At 43.7% G+C, this 16,804-nt stretch overlaps 1 protein-coding gene across 4 annotated transcripts in view; it reads left to right on the top strand.

Annotated features, from left to right (window-relative positions):
• Positions 1-16,804, top strand: part of LOC135524528 (A-kinase anchor protein 13-like) — a 175,486-nt gene that overhangs the window by 32,267 nt on the left and 126,415 nt on the right. For all 4 annotated transcript variants that reach the window (XM_064952135.1, XM_064952133.1, XM_064952134.1 and 1 more), the window contains exon 2: positions 12,288-12,331. In XM_064952135.1, coding sequence (XP_064808207.1) covers positions 12,299-12,331 — 33 coding nt within the window. In that variant the 5' untranslated portion in view covers positions 12,288-12,298. The remainder of the gene's footprint in view (positions 1-12,287; positions 12,332-16,804) is intronic.

Below are 16,804 nucleotides of genomic sequence, written 5' to 3'. Positions count from 1 at the left end.
AATACCCCTATAAACTTTTCCTATTCATGAAAATCGCAAATTAAGTGAAATAAATATATTCAAACACAAGCTTAGCCTTTTGTTAACAACACTGTCATCTCAGATTTTCAATATATGCACTACAGCCAACGCTAGACAAGCATTTGTGTAAGTTTATCATGGCATAATGCTATGCTAGGCTCTGCTGGCAGCAGGCAACATTTTCACGAAAACAAGAAAAGCAACCAAATTAATTAATTTACCTTTGAAGAACTTCAGATGCTTTTACTCAGGAGACTCACAGTTAGATATCAAATGTTCCTTTTTTCCAAAAATATTATTTTTGTAGGCGAAATAGCTCCCGTTTCTTCATCATGCTTGGCTGAGAAATCGACCGTAAAATGCTACAACTATAACGGCAAGCTTTTTTCAAAATTTGCTCCATAATATCGACAAAAACACGGCAAACGTTGTTTAGGATCCATCCTCAAGGTGTTTTTAACAAATATTTTCGATAATATATCAGTCGAGGCATTTGGTTTCTCATAAGAAGCGATTGGAAAAATGGCTACCTCAGTATTTTACGCAAGGTTTTCTGTGGGAGACACCATGTGACCACATGCCATATATGGTCCCTTTCAGCCATTCTTCAAGGGAAATGCCTAAAACGACGTCACAATGCTGTAGACACCCTGGGGAAAACGTGGAAAACGTAAGCTCATTCGTAGCTCATTCACAGCCATATAAGGAGTCATTGGCATGAGGCAGTTTAAAAAAATGGGGCACTTCCTGGTTGGATTTTTATCGGGGTTTCGTCTGTAACATCAGTTCTGTGGCACTCACAGACAATATCTTTGCATTTTGGAAACGTCAGTGTCTTCTTTCCAAAGTCAATTATATGCACATTCGAGCATCTTTTCGTGACAAAATATCTGTTTAAAACGGGAACGTTTTTCATCCAAAAATTAAAATAGCGCCCCCTAAATCCAACTGGTTAACACAGTGTCCAAAGAAGGGCCAGATGTATACAGAATGGTGTCATCTGCGAAGAGGTGGATAAAAGAATCACTCGCAGCAAGAGCGACATCATTGATATATACAGAGAAAAGAGTTGGCCCAAGAATTGAACCCTGTGGCACCCCCATAGAGACTGCCAGAAGTCTGGACAACAGTCCCTCCGATTTGACACACTGAACTATCTGAGAAGTAGTTAGTGAACCAGGCGAGGCAGTCATTAGAGAAACCAAGGCTGTTGAGTCTGCCGATAAGAATACGGTGATTGACAGAGTCGAAAGCCTTGGCCAGGTCGATGAAGACGGCTGCACAGTACTGTATTTTATCGATGGTAGTTATGGTATCATTTAGGACCTTGAGCGTGGCTGAGGTGCACCCGTGACCAGCTCGGAAACTGAATGGTATAGCAGAGAAAGTAAGTGTTATATTAATAAAAACATTGCTTACATAACTTATAGCAGCAATTTCTTACACGGGACAGTATTAGTTTACGCTGGCTGAACTCGTTCTGTGGTCTATTGTGCAACAACTACAACTTCAGGGCAGTAGCAGCGAGCCAGGCCCTCTTCTCTCACTCCCTTTGAAGATCAGATGTTATTATAGGTTAGTAACGGGTATTTCTCTGGATATATAGAATAATCTCCAGGCAACGCTCTGTCATGCACTGCAGGTACCCTGGCCTGTCGTTAAGGATTAATATCAGGGAACACAAACTTACTACGTAAGCCCTGCAGGTTCATCTGCAACTAACATGAAACATATGTGTCCAAATCGTTTTCCAGGTAATGGAAATCATGAAGCTGTTTTCTGCTATAATCCCACTTGGTCTAACTTTTGTTATTTGTTTGTGTCTTTGAAAGACATTGGTATGGTTTGTGTAACTTTAACAAAAATATGCTGCATGGAAGAGGCAGTGTGTGAAATTCTGAAAGACAAGCTTGGCTAGCATCTAGGGCTGACCCCAATTTGTTGACTGGTCGATAGGCTGTTGGTCGACCAAGATTTTTTAAACAAATATATAACTAAAACATCATGTCTGAGGGGACAAATTCATTAACATCACCAGTGGTACATTTACTGTTAATTCCCATCATTTCTAATCTACAATGTTTGTTTTGTCAATATACAGTGCATTCGGAAAGTATTTAGACCCCTTGACCTTTTACACATTTTATTACGTTACAGCCTTATTCTAAAATAGATGAAAGTTTTTTTTTTGCCTCATTAATCTACACACAATACCCCATAAAACAAATCAAAACAGGTTTTTAGATTTTTTTTGTTGAAATATCACAATACATAACTATTCAGATAATTTACTCAGTACTTTGTTGAAGCAGCTTTGGCAGCGATAACAGCCTTGTGTCTTCTTGGTTATGACTCTACAAGCTTGACACACCTGTATTCTTCTCTGCTGGTAATCTCAAGCTCTGTCAGGTTGGTTGGGGAGCGTCACTGCACAGATATTTTCAGGTCTCTCCAGAAGTCTCTCCAGAGATGTTTGATCAGGTTCAAGTCCGGCCACTCAAGGACATTCAGAGACTTGTCCCGAAGCCACTCCTGCCTTGTCTTGGCTGTGTGCTTAGAGTCGGTGTCCTGTTGGGAGGTGAACCTTCGCTCCCGTCTTAGGTCCTGAGCACCCTGGAGCAGGTTTTCATCAAGGATCTCTCTGTCCTTTGTTCCCTTCATCTTTCCCTCGATCCTGACTAGTCTCCCAGTCCATGCCACTGAAAAAACATCCCTACAGCATGATGCTGCCACCACCATGCTTCACGGTAGGGATGATGCCAGGTTCTCTCCAGATGTGACTGTTGGCGCTCAGGCCAAATAGTTCAATCTTGGTTTCATCAGACCAGAGAATGTTGTTTCTCATGGTCTGCGAGTTTAGGTGCCTTTTGTCAAACTCCAAGCGTGCCGTTATGTGCCTTTTACTGAGTGGCTTCCGTCTGGCCCCTCTACTGTCAAGGCCTGATTGGTGGAGTGCTGCAGAGATGGTTGTCCTTCTGGAACATTCTCCCATCTCCACAGAGGTACTCCAGAGCTCTGCCAGAGTGACCATCAGGTTCTTGTTCACCACCCTGACCAAGGCCCTTCTCCCTCAATTGCTCATTTTGGTCAGGCAGACAGCTCTAGAAAGAGTCTTGGTGGTTCCAATCTTCTTCCATTTAAGAATGATGGAGGCCACTGTGTTCTTGGGGACCTTCAATTCTGTTTTTTGGTACCCTTCCCCAGATCTGTGCCTTGACACAATCCTGTCTTGGAGTTCTAGGGACAATTCCTTCGACTTCATGGCTTGGTTTTTGCTCTGACATGCACTGTCAAATGTGGGACCTTATATAGACATGTGTGGACCTTTCCAAATCATGTCCAATCAACTGAATTTACCACAGGTGGACTCCAGGTTGTAGAAACATCTCAAGGATGATCAATGCAAACAGGATGCACCTGAACTCAATTTTGAGTCTTATAGCAAAGGGTCTGAATACTTATGGAAATAAGGACTTTCTGTTTTTTATTGTAACATTTCAAAAAATATGTTTTCATTATGGGGTATTGTGTGTCGATTGATGAGCAGAATGTTTTATTTATTCCATTTTAGAGTAAGGCTGTAACATAACAAAATATTGAAAAAGTCAAGGGGTCTGAATACTTTCTGAATGCACTGTATTATTATTACAGTCTTACCTTTGTTGGTGTAGGAGTTGACACGTTGTTTGCAGAGGGCACTACCTTTATTTCATTCCATTTACTATTTGTCAATTTATACATTGTCTTTTGTTTGGAGAGCTCCTGTCAATCTTGAATAAGGGCATGCACCTGATTACGCATATTGAAGTAGGACTCATCTACCTGGCTTTCGAGCAAATGTAGGCCTAAAAGTGTGCCCATTTGGGGATCTGATACTACTTCTGATTGTCTTAACTAACAATCACTGTGGAGATTCTCAAAGTATTTTTTTCTTTGCCTCAAACAGCAAGTAAACAAAAAATGTAATGTTCTGATCTGGTAAAAACTTCAGAAAATAGGCCTACCTAATTTACTTCTTATCCCTTATATTTTATACAATGTTGCAAGTTTGCTAGCACTGCTTCGGGCTGGACCAAGTTAATACAAAGTTGATACAATTTTTCAAGTTCCTTGCAGACAGGCCATACGTAGCCAATGTGATTTATATGATATTTATTTTAATCAGGATATTTTCTACCTGCGGACTGCAATGTTTTTATTTGTTAGCTTTATGTTGGCTATTTTACATATTGGCAATGCAATAGAAGTTACTTTTAGATTGATATAATTTAATTTAGAATTGAATTACCACATGATTTTGAGATATGAACACTTTATTTGAAATTAAATTAAACTGTTCCACAAAAAGGTGCATGTAAAAATCATAACTGGCACGCAGATCAGTAGAAATGTTAGGATAACTTGGCTTTCCAGCAACATCAGGAGGTTAACTGGGCAGCGGAAGGAAAGGGGTCAGGAAAAGTTCTTTTTTTTCTGGTTTGGCCGTATTGATCTCTGGCTCCCTCTTTAGTAATTTGTGTGTCTTCATTTTTCATTGCACTGCTTAAAGCATCAGACAAGCTCATTAGCCTACATATAGTTGATTTTATTCAAACATAGGGTGTGTCTATATATGGAAAAATACAGGTTTGAACATTTCTTCCAATCGATTGGTTGAAACAGACAACTCTCGGTCGACCAAGATTTTTTTTTAGTCTGGGACAGCCCTATTAGCATCTCTCCTTATAGCTTTTTTTGACAGCAGTTGATGTCCAGATGCTTTACAGGTCAGAGTTCAAGCTCTGTCTGTGTGAGTCAGTAGGTATAGGGCTGTGTGTGTCCATCTCTCTGTCCGTCTGTCTTTCTGTCTGCAAGACTGGACTGTGAGGACTTAGGGCATCAGGATGAGATCAATGTGTATAAATAGAGACAGCTGATTATCCCTCTAACTTGTTTGTGTATCTGACTGCAACAGTAGTACCATTTACGGAGGAAAGAACTAGAAACTGTCCCAGGAACAGTGAGCATGACCTGCCCCATGATGGATTCCCCCTCACTCCTCCAGACTTATTCATGATGCTGGGAGGAGCTGACTCTGAGCTGCTTATTGTCCATACCCCCTATTTGGATCCCCACTTCCTGTCCTGTCCTCTCCCCCTCTGAAATGGTCGGCTTTTTATTGGGTTTATGGGGTTTTGGCGCAGACCAAATGTACGGGTTGAGTTTCAGCAGTGCCAGAGAGCTAGCCAAGGCACACAAACAACAGTTCCCCCTCTCTACTTTTTTGTGAATGCCTTTAAACATGGATATGGTGCGGAAAACCGCAGCCTTGCTGATTCTGCAGTTTGCCGCTACAGTCGCTCTCCTGGCCCATCCTATAGTGTTTTTCTACTTCAGGGAGCCACTTTTGTCTGTTTGCGGTTTCTTTTCCTTCGTCATTCTTAATCTCCCCTCTGTAGCCATGTTCAACAGCTCACCATACAGCACTCTGTCAGGACTTTCTTCCTCCTTCTGACAAACTGTCTCTGCCTGGTCCTGGCTAATGGCAGAGATTGAGATGTTCCTTGCTGGTGGTGATCATTTCACTGCTCAGTATGTGGACAAGCTGATGATGTATTTGGAATGAGTTCCATGTTAAATCAGCACCTGTTTAATGAGTGTGAGGCCAACAGCATCAGGCTGTCTGGTCCCTGTCTGACGCTTGTGGCAGGGGGTCAGCATGTGGCTGGGTCTAAGGCCTTATTCCCACTATGAGAGAGGAAGTCTGAGGAGTGGAGTGGCAAAAGAGATTTCTACTTTTCAATTCACATTAAATCCTTATCTTTCATTGTTGCTGGCAATGCGACATTCTTGGTCCGGAGCTCATTTTGACCGTAAATATCCCAGTAGCCACGAGCCAGTAAGCACAAACTATTTAACAATCCGAGCAACTTTTCTTCTATAACATGTTGCAATATTGAATAATGCAACCAAACCACATCACACTCTTGAATAATGCAACAATCCACAAGCATGTGCAGACAGTTAGTGTTTATTTTCTCATCCCTACACTTAAATTAGCTGACAATAGGCTATACTGCTCACTCCCGCTGGCTAGCTAGCTAACTAACAGCATGCTTCATGATCAAGTAATGTTAGCATATCAATTATGAACATTTACCTCTCCCATACGAATATAAAAGTACAGTAGTGTTATCATGCAGTGTAATTCATATTATAATATTGGCTACACAGCTAGGTAACATTAGCTAGCAAGGTAACATTAGCTAAGCAAAATAATTTATGGGGACTGGGGATGAGGCTGGGGCTTTTACTCACTTTGAGGGTTCATGGGGGTTAAGCTGGGACTGGAACGGGCTTTGATGAGGGAAGGGGTAGAATGGGGCTGGTGCTCGAGCTGCAGCAGTGGCTTATAGTGGGGGTTGGGCAGGCAGGGCTATGGTCTGTGCAGTTGTGCTGGTGGTTTTAAAGGGAATTATAACTGGGAGTTTGACATCACAATGAAGGATTAGAGAGACACTATGTGAGTGACCGGCACCTACAGGACTGCAATTCAGTTTAAAGTCATATATTCTTCCAAAAACAAATCTGTTTTTCATTTTGTCAGTGGGCATGTGTACAGTGTGTGACTTGGAACTCAATAATCAGATTGCCTCTTTAAACTCCCCCCTGCAGAACGTGACTTGAGGCTGATTGCTAAACAATAGTGGGGGGTGGATTATCATCTGAAGTAGACAGAAGGTGGACAAGATAATGAGGAGGAAGGTTTTTCCATTTACTCAGCTCCCATTGAATGGTTGCTTCATAGATAAAAAGTACGCCCTAATGGATTGACAAGAGAGAACATTCTCCTCAATGATACAATAAAGAGGCTAGTTGCGACTAGTTCAGTCAGTGTTGCTGTGGACTGAGTAAGGCCTAGTGTGTGTGGTGCATAGATGTTTTCATGCCGAGGTTGAGCTGGTTAAGGCCCACACCCTGTTGCACATGGGTATCACACTCAGCAGCACACTAAGATTCCAAAGCATGGAAAGGGCACATGCACATAGTCTCAGGCCTGCTCTGTTCTCTCAAAACATATACCTGAAGTGAGGTCTGTTTCACAGTCACTCTGTGTTGTGTAGAAGGCAGGCAGCTTCATGTGCGTTTGTTTGTGTGTGTGATTTTATGCATTGATCAAATACGATATAACAACTGGTGCAAGTTCAAAGTGAGTTCATAGTACATGATGAAGTAATGCTAAAGAGGAAATAAGTATTGAGTTGGAAAACTAATGCTACTGTCTCTTTAAAAGTTACCATTGCTCACTGCAGTGCAACATTGTCTGTGTTGTATTTATTGGGCCATAACAGTTTCCCTGCCTGTGCATATCTATGGGTCTCTACTTGCCATGCAAAGTGATATGTTTGGGATGAATGGCAGGAAATTAATTCTGCTTTGAAAGTTGATAAACTTGTAACCTCACTTTTGAGAAAATTGTCCTTGAATGTTTTGATACACTTACCGGAGAGCTCTTCTTTGTCTACACCCATTCAGAATCTTTCACATCCTCTTAAGCCTAAGCCCCAAACCATCTCTTTAAGGATTCACATGAGGCCATGTACTAAACAACCAAAGATTTCAAGACTAAAGGCTGGTTTTTACTACGGGTGTGTTCGTAAATTCAATCTGGAGTGCCAGAGTGTGCACAGAGTTCGCTTTGGGCATTCATAATCTCAGAGCGTTGTCAGATTGTCCGTTCGTAAATTCAGAGCGTTTCGCTCTCGGAGCGTTCGGAGCACACACTGAACGCTCTGTCCAAGGAGTAGGGTTGATCCGAGCACTCTGACCTAACAACACCTAAGCTAACTGGCTAATGTTGGCTAGCTTACTAGCTACTTCCTGACATAAATGAGGGAACACCTCATTTTACTCACCGCAGCAGAGTCGGTTAGGCTGTTGTTATGTTATTCAGAGCGTTGGTGACTGCAACTGTGCTGCTGGCAACAATTTAATTATGCTTTTTTTTTGCCAACGTTTACTGACACCAGTCATATTCAACAGGTGTTGAGCATTCGTAAATTCGTCAGTTTTTCTGCGCTCTGGCACACTCAGACGAGAGAGCTCTGAAATCAGAGCGAATTTACCAACTACGTCTATCAACAGTTGTCGCAGTGACATCATTTTATTAAAATGGTTACTTGCATAGTGGAGTCTTTTGCTTAGACATGTAGCTAGCTAGCTAAACAATGAGCCATAATACCAACTCATAACGTTACTACCCTGCATGAATCTTCTGGTAGCTCACCAACCAGGTTCAATGTTAGCTAGCTAGCTAACATTAGGCTATAACTAGCAATGCAAATAGCTATGAGATATGAATAATATTACTACACAGATCATATACGTAACATTAGCTAGCGAGCGAGCCAGCCAGCTAACGTTAGCTAGCTAGCTAACAGTACGCTTTAACCTGAAATTAAAATTACTTTCTGACAAAATTAGAAACGTGTAATATCGGGAAATATAGTTAGCTAGACTCTTACCCGTATACATGTATGGACACTTCCCCCTCTGTCACGGAAGCCATTGTTGCCTTAGTTTGAAGATGTAATTGGGAGACCGTGTTTTATACAACAGCCTTGTGTGTTCTCTTTCGACTTCATCTGCATATTTGCAATCAATTTCCAGAATTTTCCCCATCTCCTGATTTCAAAACTCGGTCCTCCAGGAAGTAGAGAGCAACACTTTTGCATTTCTGCTATGTGATATCTTTCAACAATCAGAGTTAGAAAGTATTACCTACACATCCTGAGCAGCACATTTTACAGACAGATGCATGCTACATGGCAGGCCAATCTGAACTCATCTCTCGGCATGTCCAGCCCACTCATTATCTCAGCCAATAATGGCTAGCAGCAAGGTTCCTCTCTTTTTCTGTGGCTAAACCAACTAGGCTCATCATTTTTACAATTTTATTCGTATTTACAGATGGCATACACGTTTGTTATTAAGGCACATGAAGGTTCACATGTTCCAGAAGGCATTTCTGCTGAAAAATGCATTTGGATAAAAAAAAAAAGTTTATGTTCAAATGGCTATCCTGTGAAGTAGTGACGCACGACATACGCCTAGTTTCCTGAAACGAGTCAAATGTTATGAAGAGTGATCAGATGAATTGCAATTCATTGCAAAGTCCCTCATTTCAGCCCTGCCACAAAAGGACCAGCTGACATCATGTCAGTGATTCTCTTATTAACACAGGTGTGAGTGTTGACAAGGACAATGCTGGAGATCACTCTGTCATGCTGATTGAGTTCGAATAACAGACTAGAAGCTTCAAAAGGAGGGTGGTGCTTGGAATCAGTGTTCTTCCTCTGTCAATCATGGTTACCTGCAAGGAAACACGTGCCGTCATCATTGCTTTGCACAAAAAGGGCTTCACAGGCAAGGATTGTGAGTGCATCTGCATGCACAGTGAGGGGAAGACTTTTGGAGGATGGCCTGGTGTCAAGAAGAAGCCACTTCTCTTCAGGAAAAACATCAGGGACAGACTGATATTCTGCAAAAGGTACAGGGATTGGACTGCTGAGGACTGGGGTAAAGTCATTTTCTCTGATGAATCCCCTTTCCGATTGTTTGGAAAAAAGCTTGTCCTGGGAAGACAAGGTGAGTGCAACCATCAGTCCTGTCATGCCAACAATAAAGCATCATGAGACCATTCATGTGTGGGGTTGCTTTTCAGGCAAGGGAGTGAGCTCACTCACAATTTTGCCTACAAACACAGCCATGAATAAAGAATGGTACCAACACATCCTCTGAGAGCAACTTCTCCCAAACATCCAGGAACAGTTTGGTGACAAGCAATGCCTTTTCCAGCATGATGGAGCACCTTGCCATAGGGCAAAAGTGATAACTAAGTGGCTCGGGGAACAAAACATCGATATTTTCGGTCCATGGCCAGGAAACTCCCCAGACCTTAATCCCATTGAGGACTTGTGGTCAATCCTCAAGAGACGGGTGGACAAACAAAAACCCACGAATGCTGACTAACTTCAAGCATTGATTATGCAAGAATGGGCTGCCATCAGTAAGGATGTGGCCCAGAAGTTAATTAACAGCATGCCAGGGCGGATTGCAGAGGTCTTGAAGAAGAAGGGTCAACACTGCAAATATTGACTCTTTGCATAAATTTCATATAATTGTCAATAGAAGCCTTTGACACTTATGAAATGCTTGTAATTATACTTTAGTATTCCATAGTAACATCTGACAAAAATATCTAAAGACACTGAAAGCAGCAAACTTTGTGAAAATGTATATTTGTGTCATTCTCAAAACCTTTGGCCACGACTGTACATCGACTGTTCAGCTGATCAGAGTCAAGTTCCACCACATCTTCACAGACATTTTTTCAACCTGTAGTCCATGAAAACAGCATAGAAAATGCTAAAATATTTAGACCTTAATCATTAACAACAAAATCCCAAACCTCAGGAATGGTCTCTCTCTGTCTGCAGTGTTCTATACAGACAAAGAAAGCAGCTAGATTCCTTAGTTTAGGGAAAAGAGAAAAAGGAAGAACAGGGTAGCCATTATAGGCACAGGCAGCTACATTTCTGTAATGTGCCCTTAATGACGGTTATTAGGCCTGATTTGGTCTGTTAAATGCCTCGTCTGAACCCAAGGCTAGTGCTGCTGCAGCCACACCGCCTTCCATGGTCTGATTTAGGCTGTTAAATGCCTCGTCTGAACCCAAGGTTAGTGCTGCTGCAGCCAAACCGCCTTCCATGGTCTGATTTGGTCTGTTAAATGCCTCGTCTGAACCCAAGGCTAGTGCTGCTGCAGCCACACCGCCTTCCATGGTCTGATTTAGGCTGTTAAATGCCTCGTCTGAACCCAAGGTTAGTGCTGCTGCAGCCAAACCGCCTTCCATGGTCTGATTTGGTTTGTTAAATGCCTCGTCTGAACCCAAGGCTAGTGCTGCTGCAGCCACACCGCCTTCCATGGTCTGATTTAGGCTGTTAAATGCCTCGTCTGAACCCAAGGCTAGTGCTGCTGCAGCCACACCGCCTTCCATGGTCTGATTTAGGCTGTTAAATGCCTCATCTGAACCCAAGGCTAGTGCTGCTGCAGCCAAACCGCCTTCCATGGTCTGATTTGGTTTGTTAAATGCCTCGTCTGAACCCAAGGTTAGTGCTGCTGCAGCCAAACCGCCTTCCATGGTCTGATTTGGTTTGTTAAATGCCTCGTCTGAACCCAATGCTAGTGCTGCTGCAGCCACACCGCCTTCCATGGTCTGATTTAGGCTGTTAAATGCCTCGTCTGCACCCAAGGCTAGTGCTGCTGCAGCCACACCGCCTTCCATGGTCTGATTTAGGCTGTTAAATGCCTCGTCTGAACCCAAGGCTAGTGCTGCTGCAGCCACACCGCCTTCCATGGTCTGATTTAGGCTGTTAAATGCCTCGTCTGAACCCAAGGCTAGTGCTGCTGCAGCCACACCGCCTTCCATGGTCTGATTTAGGCTGTTAAATGCCTCGTCTGAACCCAAGGCTAGTGCTGCTGCAGCCACACCGCCTTCCATGGTCTGATTTAGGCTGTTAAATGCCTCGTCTGAACCCAAGGCTAGAGCTGCTGCAGCCACACCGCCTTCCATGGTCTGATTTAGGCTGTTAAATGCCTCGTCTGAACCCAATGCTAGTGCTGCTGCAGCCACACCGCCTTCCATGGTCTGATTTAGGCTGTTAAATGCCTCGTCTGAACCCAAGGCTAGAGCTGCTGCAGCCACACCGCCTTCCATGGTCTGATTTAGGCTGTTAAATGCCTCGTCTGAACCCAAGGCTAGTGCTGCTGCAGCCACACCGCCTTCCATGGTCTGATTTAGGCTGTTAAATGCCTCGTCTGAACCCAAGGCTAGTGCTGCTGCAGCCACACCGCCTTCCATGGTCTGATTTAGGCTGTTAAATGCCTCGTCTGAACCCAAGGCTAGAGCTGCTGCAGCCACACCGCCTTCCATGGTCTGATTTAGGCTGTTAAATGCCTCGTCTGAACCCAAGGCTAGTGCTGCTGCAGCCACACCGCCTTCCATGGTCTAATTTAGGCTGTTAAATGCCTCGTCTGAACACAAGGCTATTGCTGCTGCAGCCACACTGCCTTCCATGGTCTGACTTAGGCTGTTGGCCTGTTGTGTGGAGCTGACACAGAGAAGTGATAGTGTAAGACTATATAATTGCTGCTTACCTCATGCTGCCCTCTGCTTTGGGGTTTACTATATTTATTAACTGATGTTCTCCCTCTTCTCTCCACAGTGTCCAGTGTCATGAAACTAAATCCACAGCAAGCTCCGCTATATGTAAGTATGCCACTTTAATCCAAAATTGTATTTCTGTCTGTGGTGCATCTGGGAAATGGATTCAAACCATTAAAACCTATTATGGTTGCTGGAATACATGTTCTATAGATATTAAAGAGTTCTGTTTTTTGTGACACGTAAATTTACATTTTCATTAAAGGAACCTAAGAATAAAAGAGAGAAATGTATTCATAATATAGATGGTACATAGAATGGATGTGTAAATAACATTGGTTTGAGTGAGTGAGAGTCTGTCTGTGCTCTGTGACAGTGAGGGCCAGTGGGCCGAGTTATATTGCTGCCCTGGGTAATTGCATGTTGGTGTTTTGCTTGGGTTAGAGCATGTTTAATTAGATTTACACAGTGCATGTGGTGCCCACATTTCAGAAGGGTGGCTGGGCTCGAGACATAACACTGTTATTAGATTATGTGGGTTACTGTAACTTGTTATACTGTTTTAAAACATGCAGGTGGTACCTCTCGTTAAAGCTTGTTGTCCATGTTCAAATCAAATCAATGTTCACTTGTCACGTGCGCTGAATACAACAGGTGTTACGGTGTTTCACCTTACGGTGAAATGCTTACTTACAGGCTCTAACCAATAGTGCAAAAAGGTATTAGGTGAACAATAGGTAAGTAAAGAAATAAAAACAACAGTAAAAAGACAGTGAAAAGTAACAGTAGTGAGGCTATATACAGTTGAGGCCAAAAGTTTTGAGAATGACACAAATGTTACTTTTCATATAGTCTGCTGCCTCAGTTTGTATGATGGCAATTTGCATATACTCCAGAATGTTATGAAGAGTGATCAGATGAATTGTAATTAACTGCAAAGTCCCTCTTTGCCATGCAAATGAAGCCATGCAAATGAAACCATCTCCAAGATGGCGTAGCAGTCAGACATCTTTGTCCTGTCATGTCCCTTGTATATATCGTTTTACATATTTTTCGTCGCATATCCTTTAAAATATTTTGCTAAACCTCAACATCTAAATACTCTCCTGCAACCCGCCTCACCCAATGTGGCGTGGATCTGCTTTTTTTCTCTAAAGTATTTATATTTACTTCGCATCCGGAATCCCTCAACTGAAGCTAGCCAGCTAACTACAAGCTATCAGTCAGCAAACCATTGCCAGCGGTCATCAGCTAACCTTCAGCTCGGAAAGCTCTTGTCAGTTCGAACAATGTGACTCTAACCAGAGCATAATGGACCTGTTATTTGTACCCCCGGATTCCTACTGCAAACTGAACATTTTCATCTGGATCTTCACAACTAGCTAACCTCAATCCCGGATGACTACTCCTGGCTAGCGTTTCCATCCCAGAGTAAGCACCAATTAGCTTGAAGCTAGCCCGGCCAGGGCTCCTGTGCTACCACCGAAGTATACTCCTGGGCTACAATATCCGGACCCCTTCTACAGCCGGTACGCGGCATGGAACCCCGCAGATCCCCTACGACTGGAAATCCGACATAATCTGCCCGAGGATTCCAACAGGCCCCTCAGGCGCGACACCCGCTGAAGGCCCATTATTCTAACCAGCTAGGCCTGCTAGCTACCTAGAGCTACTTGGAACCCTACTAATTCCACGACTGGTCTATTGACGTCACAGCACAAAGAGGCAAAAACAGACTCATCCCCATCGCGACGTCCCCCAAAGGCTAACGTTCTAGCCCCTGCTATCTGCTTGCTTGCTAACCCGGTCTGCTAACTGCTAGCCCTTGCTAACTGCTTGCTTGCTAAGCTGGTCTGCTAACTGCTAGCCCCTGCTAACTGCTTGCTAACCCGGCCTGCTAACTGCTAGCTTGCCCCGGTCTACTAGCTGCTAGCTTGTTTAGGCCTGGCCTGCTAACTGCAAGCTTACCTGCCCGGTCTGTAACTGCTAGCCCATGCTAACTGCTTGCTTGCTAACCCGGCCTGCTGACTGCTAGCTTGCCCCGGTCTACTAGCTGCTAGCTTGTTTAGCCCCGGCCTACTAACTGTTAGCTTGTTAGCCTGCTAACTGTCTGAATCGCCGTGTCCCCAGCCAGCCCAACCACTCACTGGACCCATATGTTCACTTGGCTACGCATGCCTTTCTCTAATATCAATACAATATGCCTTGTGCATTACTGTCCTGGTTAGTGATTACTATCTTATTGCACTGTAGAGCCTCTAGCCCTGCTCAATATGCCTTAACCAACCATGTTGTTCCACCTCTTACATATGCGATGACATCACCTGGTTTAAACATCTCTAGAGACTATATCTCTCTCTTCATTACTCAATGCCTAGGTTTACCTCCAATGTACTCAATCCTACCTTACCTTTGTCTGTACACTATGCCTTGAATCTATGCTATCGTGCCCAGAAACCTGCTCCTTTTACTCTGTTCTGAACGTGCTAGACGGCCAGTTCGTATCGTCTTTAGCCGTACCCTTATCCTACTTCTCCTCTGTTCCTCCGGTGATGTGGAGGTTAATCCAGGTCCTGCAGTGCCTAGCTCCACTCCCACCCCCCAGGTGCTCTCATTTGTTGACTTCTGTAAACGTAAAAGCCTTGGTTTCATGCATGTTAACATTAGAAGTCTACTCCCGAAGTTTGTTTTACTCACTGCTTTAGCACACTCTGCCAACCCAGATGTCTTAGCCGTGCCTGAATCCTGGTTTTGAAAACCACCGAAAACACTGAAATCTCCATTGCTAACTGTAACGTTTTCCGCCAAGATAGAACTGCCAAAGGGGGCGGTGTTGCAATCTACTGCAAATATAGCCTGCAGAATTCAGTATTACTATCTAAGTGTGTACCCAAACAATTTGAGCTTCTACTTCTAAAAATTCACCTTTCCAGAAACAAGTCTCTCACTAATGCCGCTTGCTATAGACCTCCCTCTGCCCCCAGCTGTGCCCTTGATACCATATGTGAATTGATTGCCTCCATCTATCTTCTGAGCTCGTGCTACTAGGTGACCTAAACTGGGACATGCTTAACACCCCGGCCATCCTACAAACTAAGCTTGATGCCCTCAATCTCACACAAATTATCAATGAACCTACTAGGTACAACCCCAAATCAGTAAACACGGGCACCCTCATAGATGTCATCCTAACTAATTTGCCCTCTAAATACACCTCTGCTGTTTTCAATCAAGATCTCAGCGATCACTGCCTCATTGCCTGCATCCGTAATGGGTCTGCGACCAAACGACCACCCCTCATCACTGTCAAACGCTCCCTGAAACACTTCTGCGAGCAGGCCTTTCTAATCGACCTGGCCAGGGTATCCTGGAATGACATTGACCTCATCCCGTCAGTAAATGATGCCTGGCTATTCTTTAAAATTGACTTCCTCACCATCTTAAATAAGCATGCCCCTCTCAAAAAATGTAGAACTAGGAATAGATATAGTCCTTGGTTCACTCCAGACCTGTCTGCCCTTGACCAGCACAAAAACATCCTGTGGCGTTTTGCATTAGCATCGAATAGTCCCTGTGATATGCAACTTTTCAGGGAAGTTAGGAACAAATATACACAGGCAGTTAGAAAAGCTAAGGCAAGCTTTTTCAAACAGAAATTTGCATCCTGTAGTACTAAATCAAAAAAGTTCTGGGACACTGTAAAGTCCATGGAGAATAAGAGCACCTCCTCCCAGCTGCCCACTGCTCTGAGGCTAGGAAACACGGTCACCACCGATAAATCCACTATAATTGAGATTTTCAATAAACATTTCTCTACAGCTGGCCATGCTTTCCACATGGCTACCCCTACCCTGGTCAACTGCCCGGCACCCTCCACAGCAACCCGCCAAAGCCCCCACCATTTCTCCTTTACCAAAATCCAGATAGCTGATGTTCTGAAAGAGCTACACAATCTGGACCCCTACAAATCAGCTGGGTTAGAAAATCTGGACTCTCTCTTTCTAAAATTATCTGCCGAAATTGTTGCCACCCCTATTACTAGTCTGTTCAGCCTCTCTTTCGTGTCGTCTGAGATTCCCAAAGATTGGAAAGCTGCTGCGGTCATCCCCCTCTTGACACTCTAGACCCAAACTGCTACAGACCTATATCTATCCTACCCTGTCTTTCTAAGGTCTTCGAAAGCCAAGTTAACAAACAGATTACTGACCATTTCGAATCCCACCATACCTTCTCCGCTATGCAATCTGGTTTCAGAGCTGGTCATGGGTGCACCTCAGCCACGCTCAAGGTTCTAAATGACATCATAACCGCCATCGATAAGAGACATTACTGTGCAGCCGTATTCATCAACCTGGCCAAGGCTTTCGACTCTGTCAATCACAACATTCTTATTGGCAGACTCGACAGCCTTGGTTTCTCAAATGATTGCCAAGACTGGTTTACCAACTACTTCTCTGATAGAGTTCAGTGTGTCACATCGGAGGGCCTGTTGTCCGGACCTCTGACAGTCTCTATGGGTGTGCCACAGGGTTAAATTCTCGGGCCGACTCTCTTTTCTGTATACATCAATGATGTTGC

Source organism: Oncorhynchus masou, chromosome 31 (genome assembly GCF_036934945.1).
Source record: "Oncorhynchus masou masou isolate Uvic2021 chromosome 31, UVic_Omas_1.1, whole genome shotgun sequence".
NCBI classification, from domain to species: domain Eukaryota; kingdom Metazoa; phylum Chordata; class Actinopteri; order Salmoniformes; family Salmonidae; genus Oncorhynchus; species Oncorhynchus masou.
This window is presented reverse-complemented; position numbering and strand designations above follow the sequence as displayed.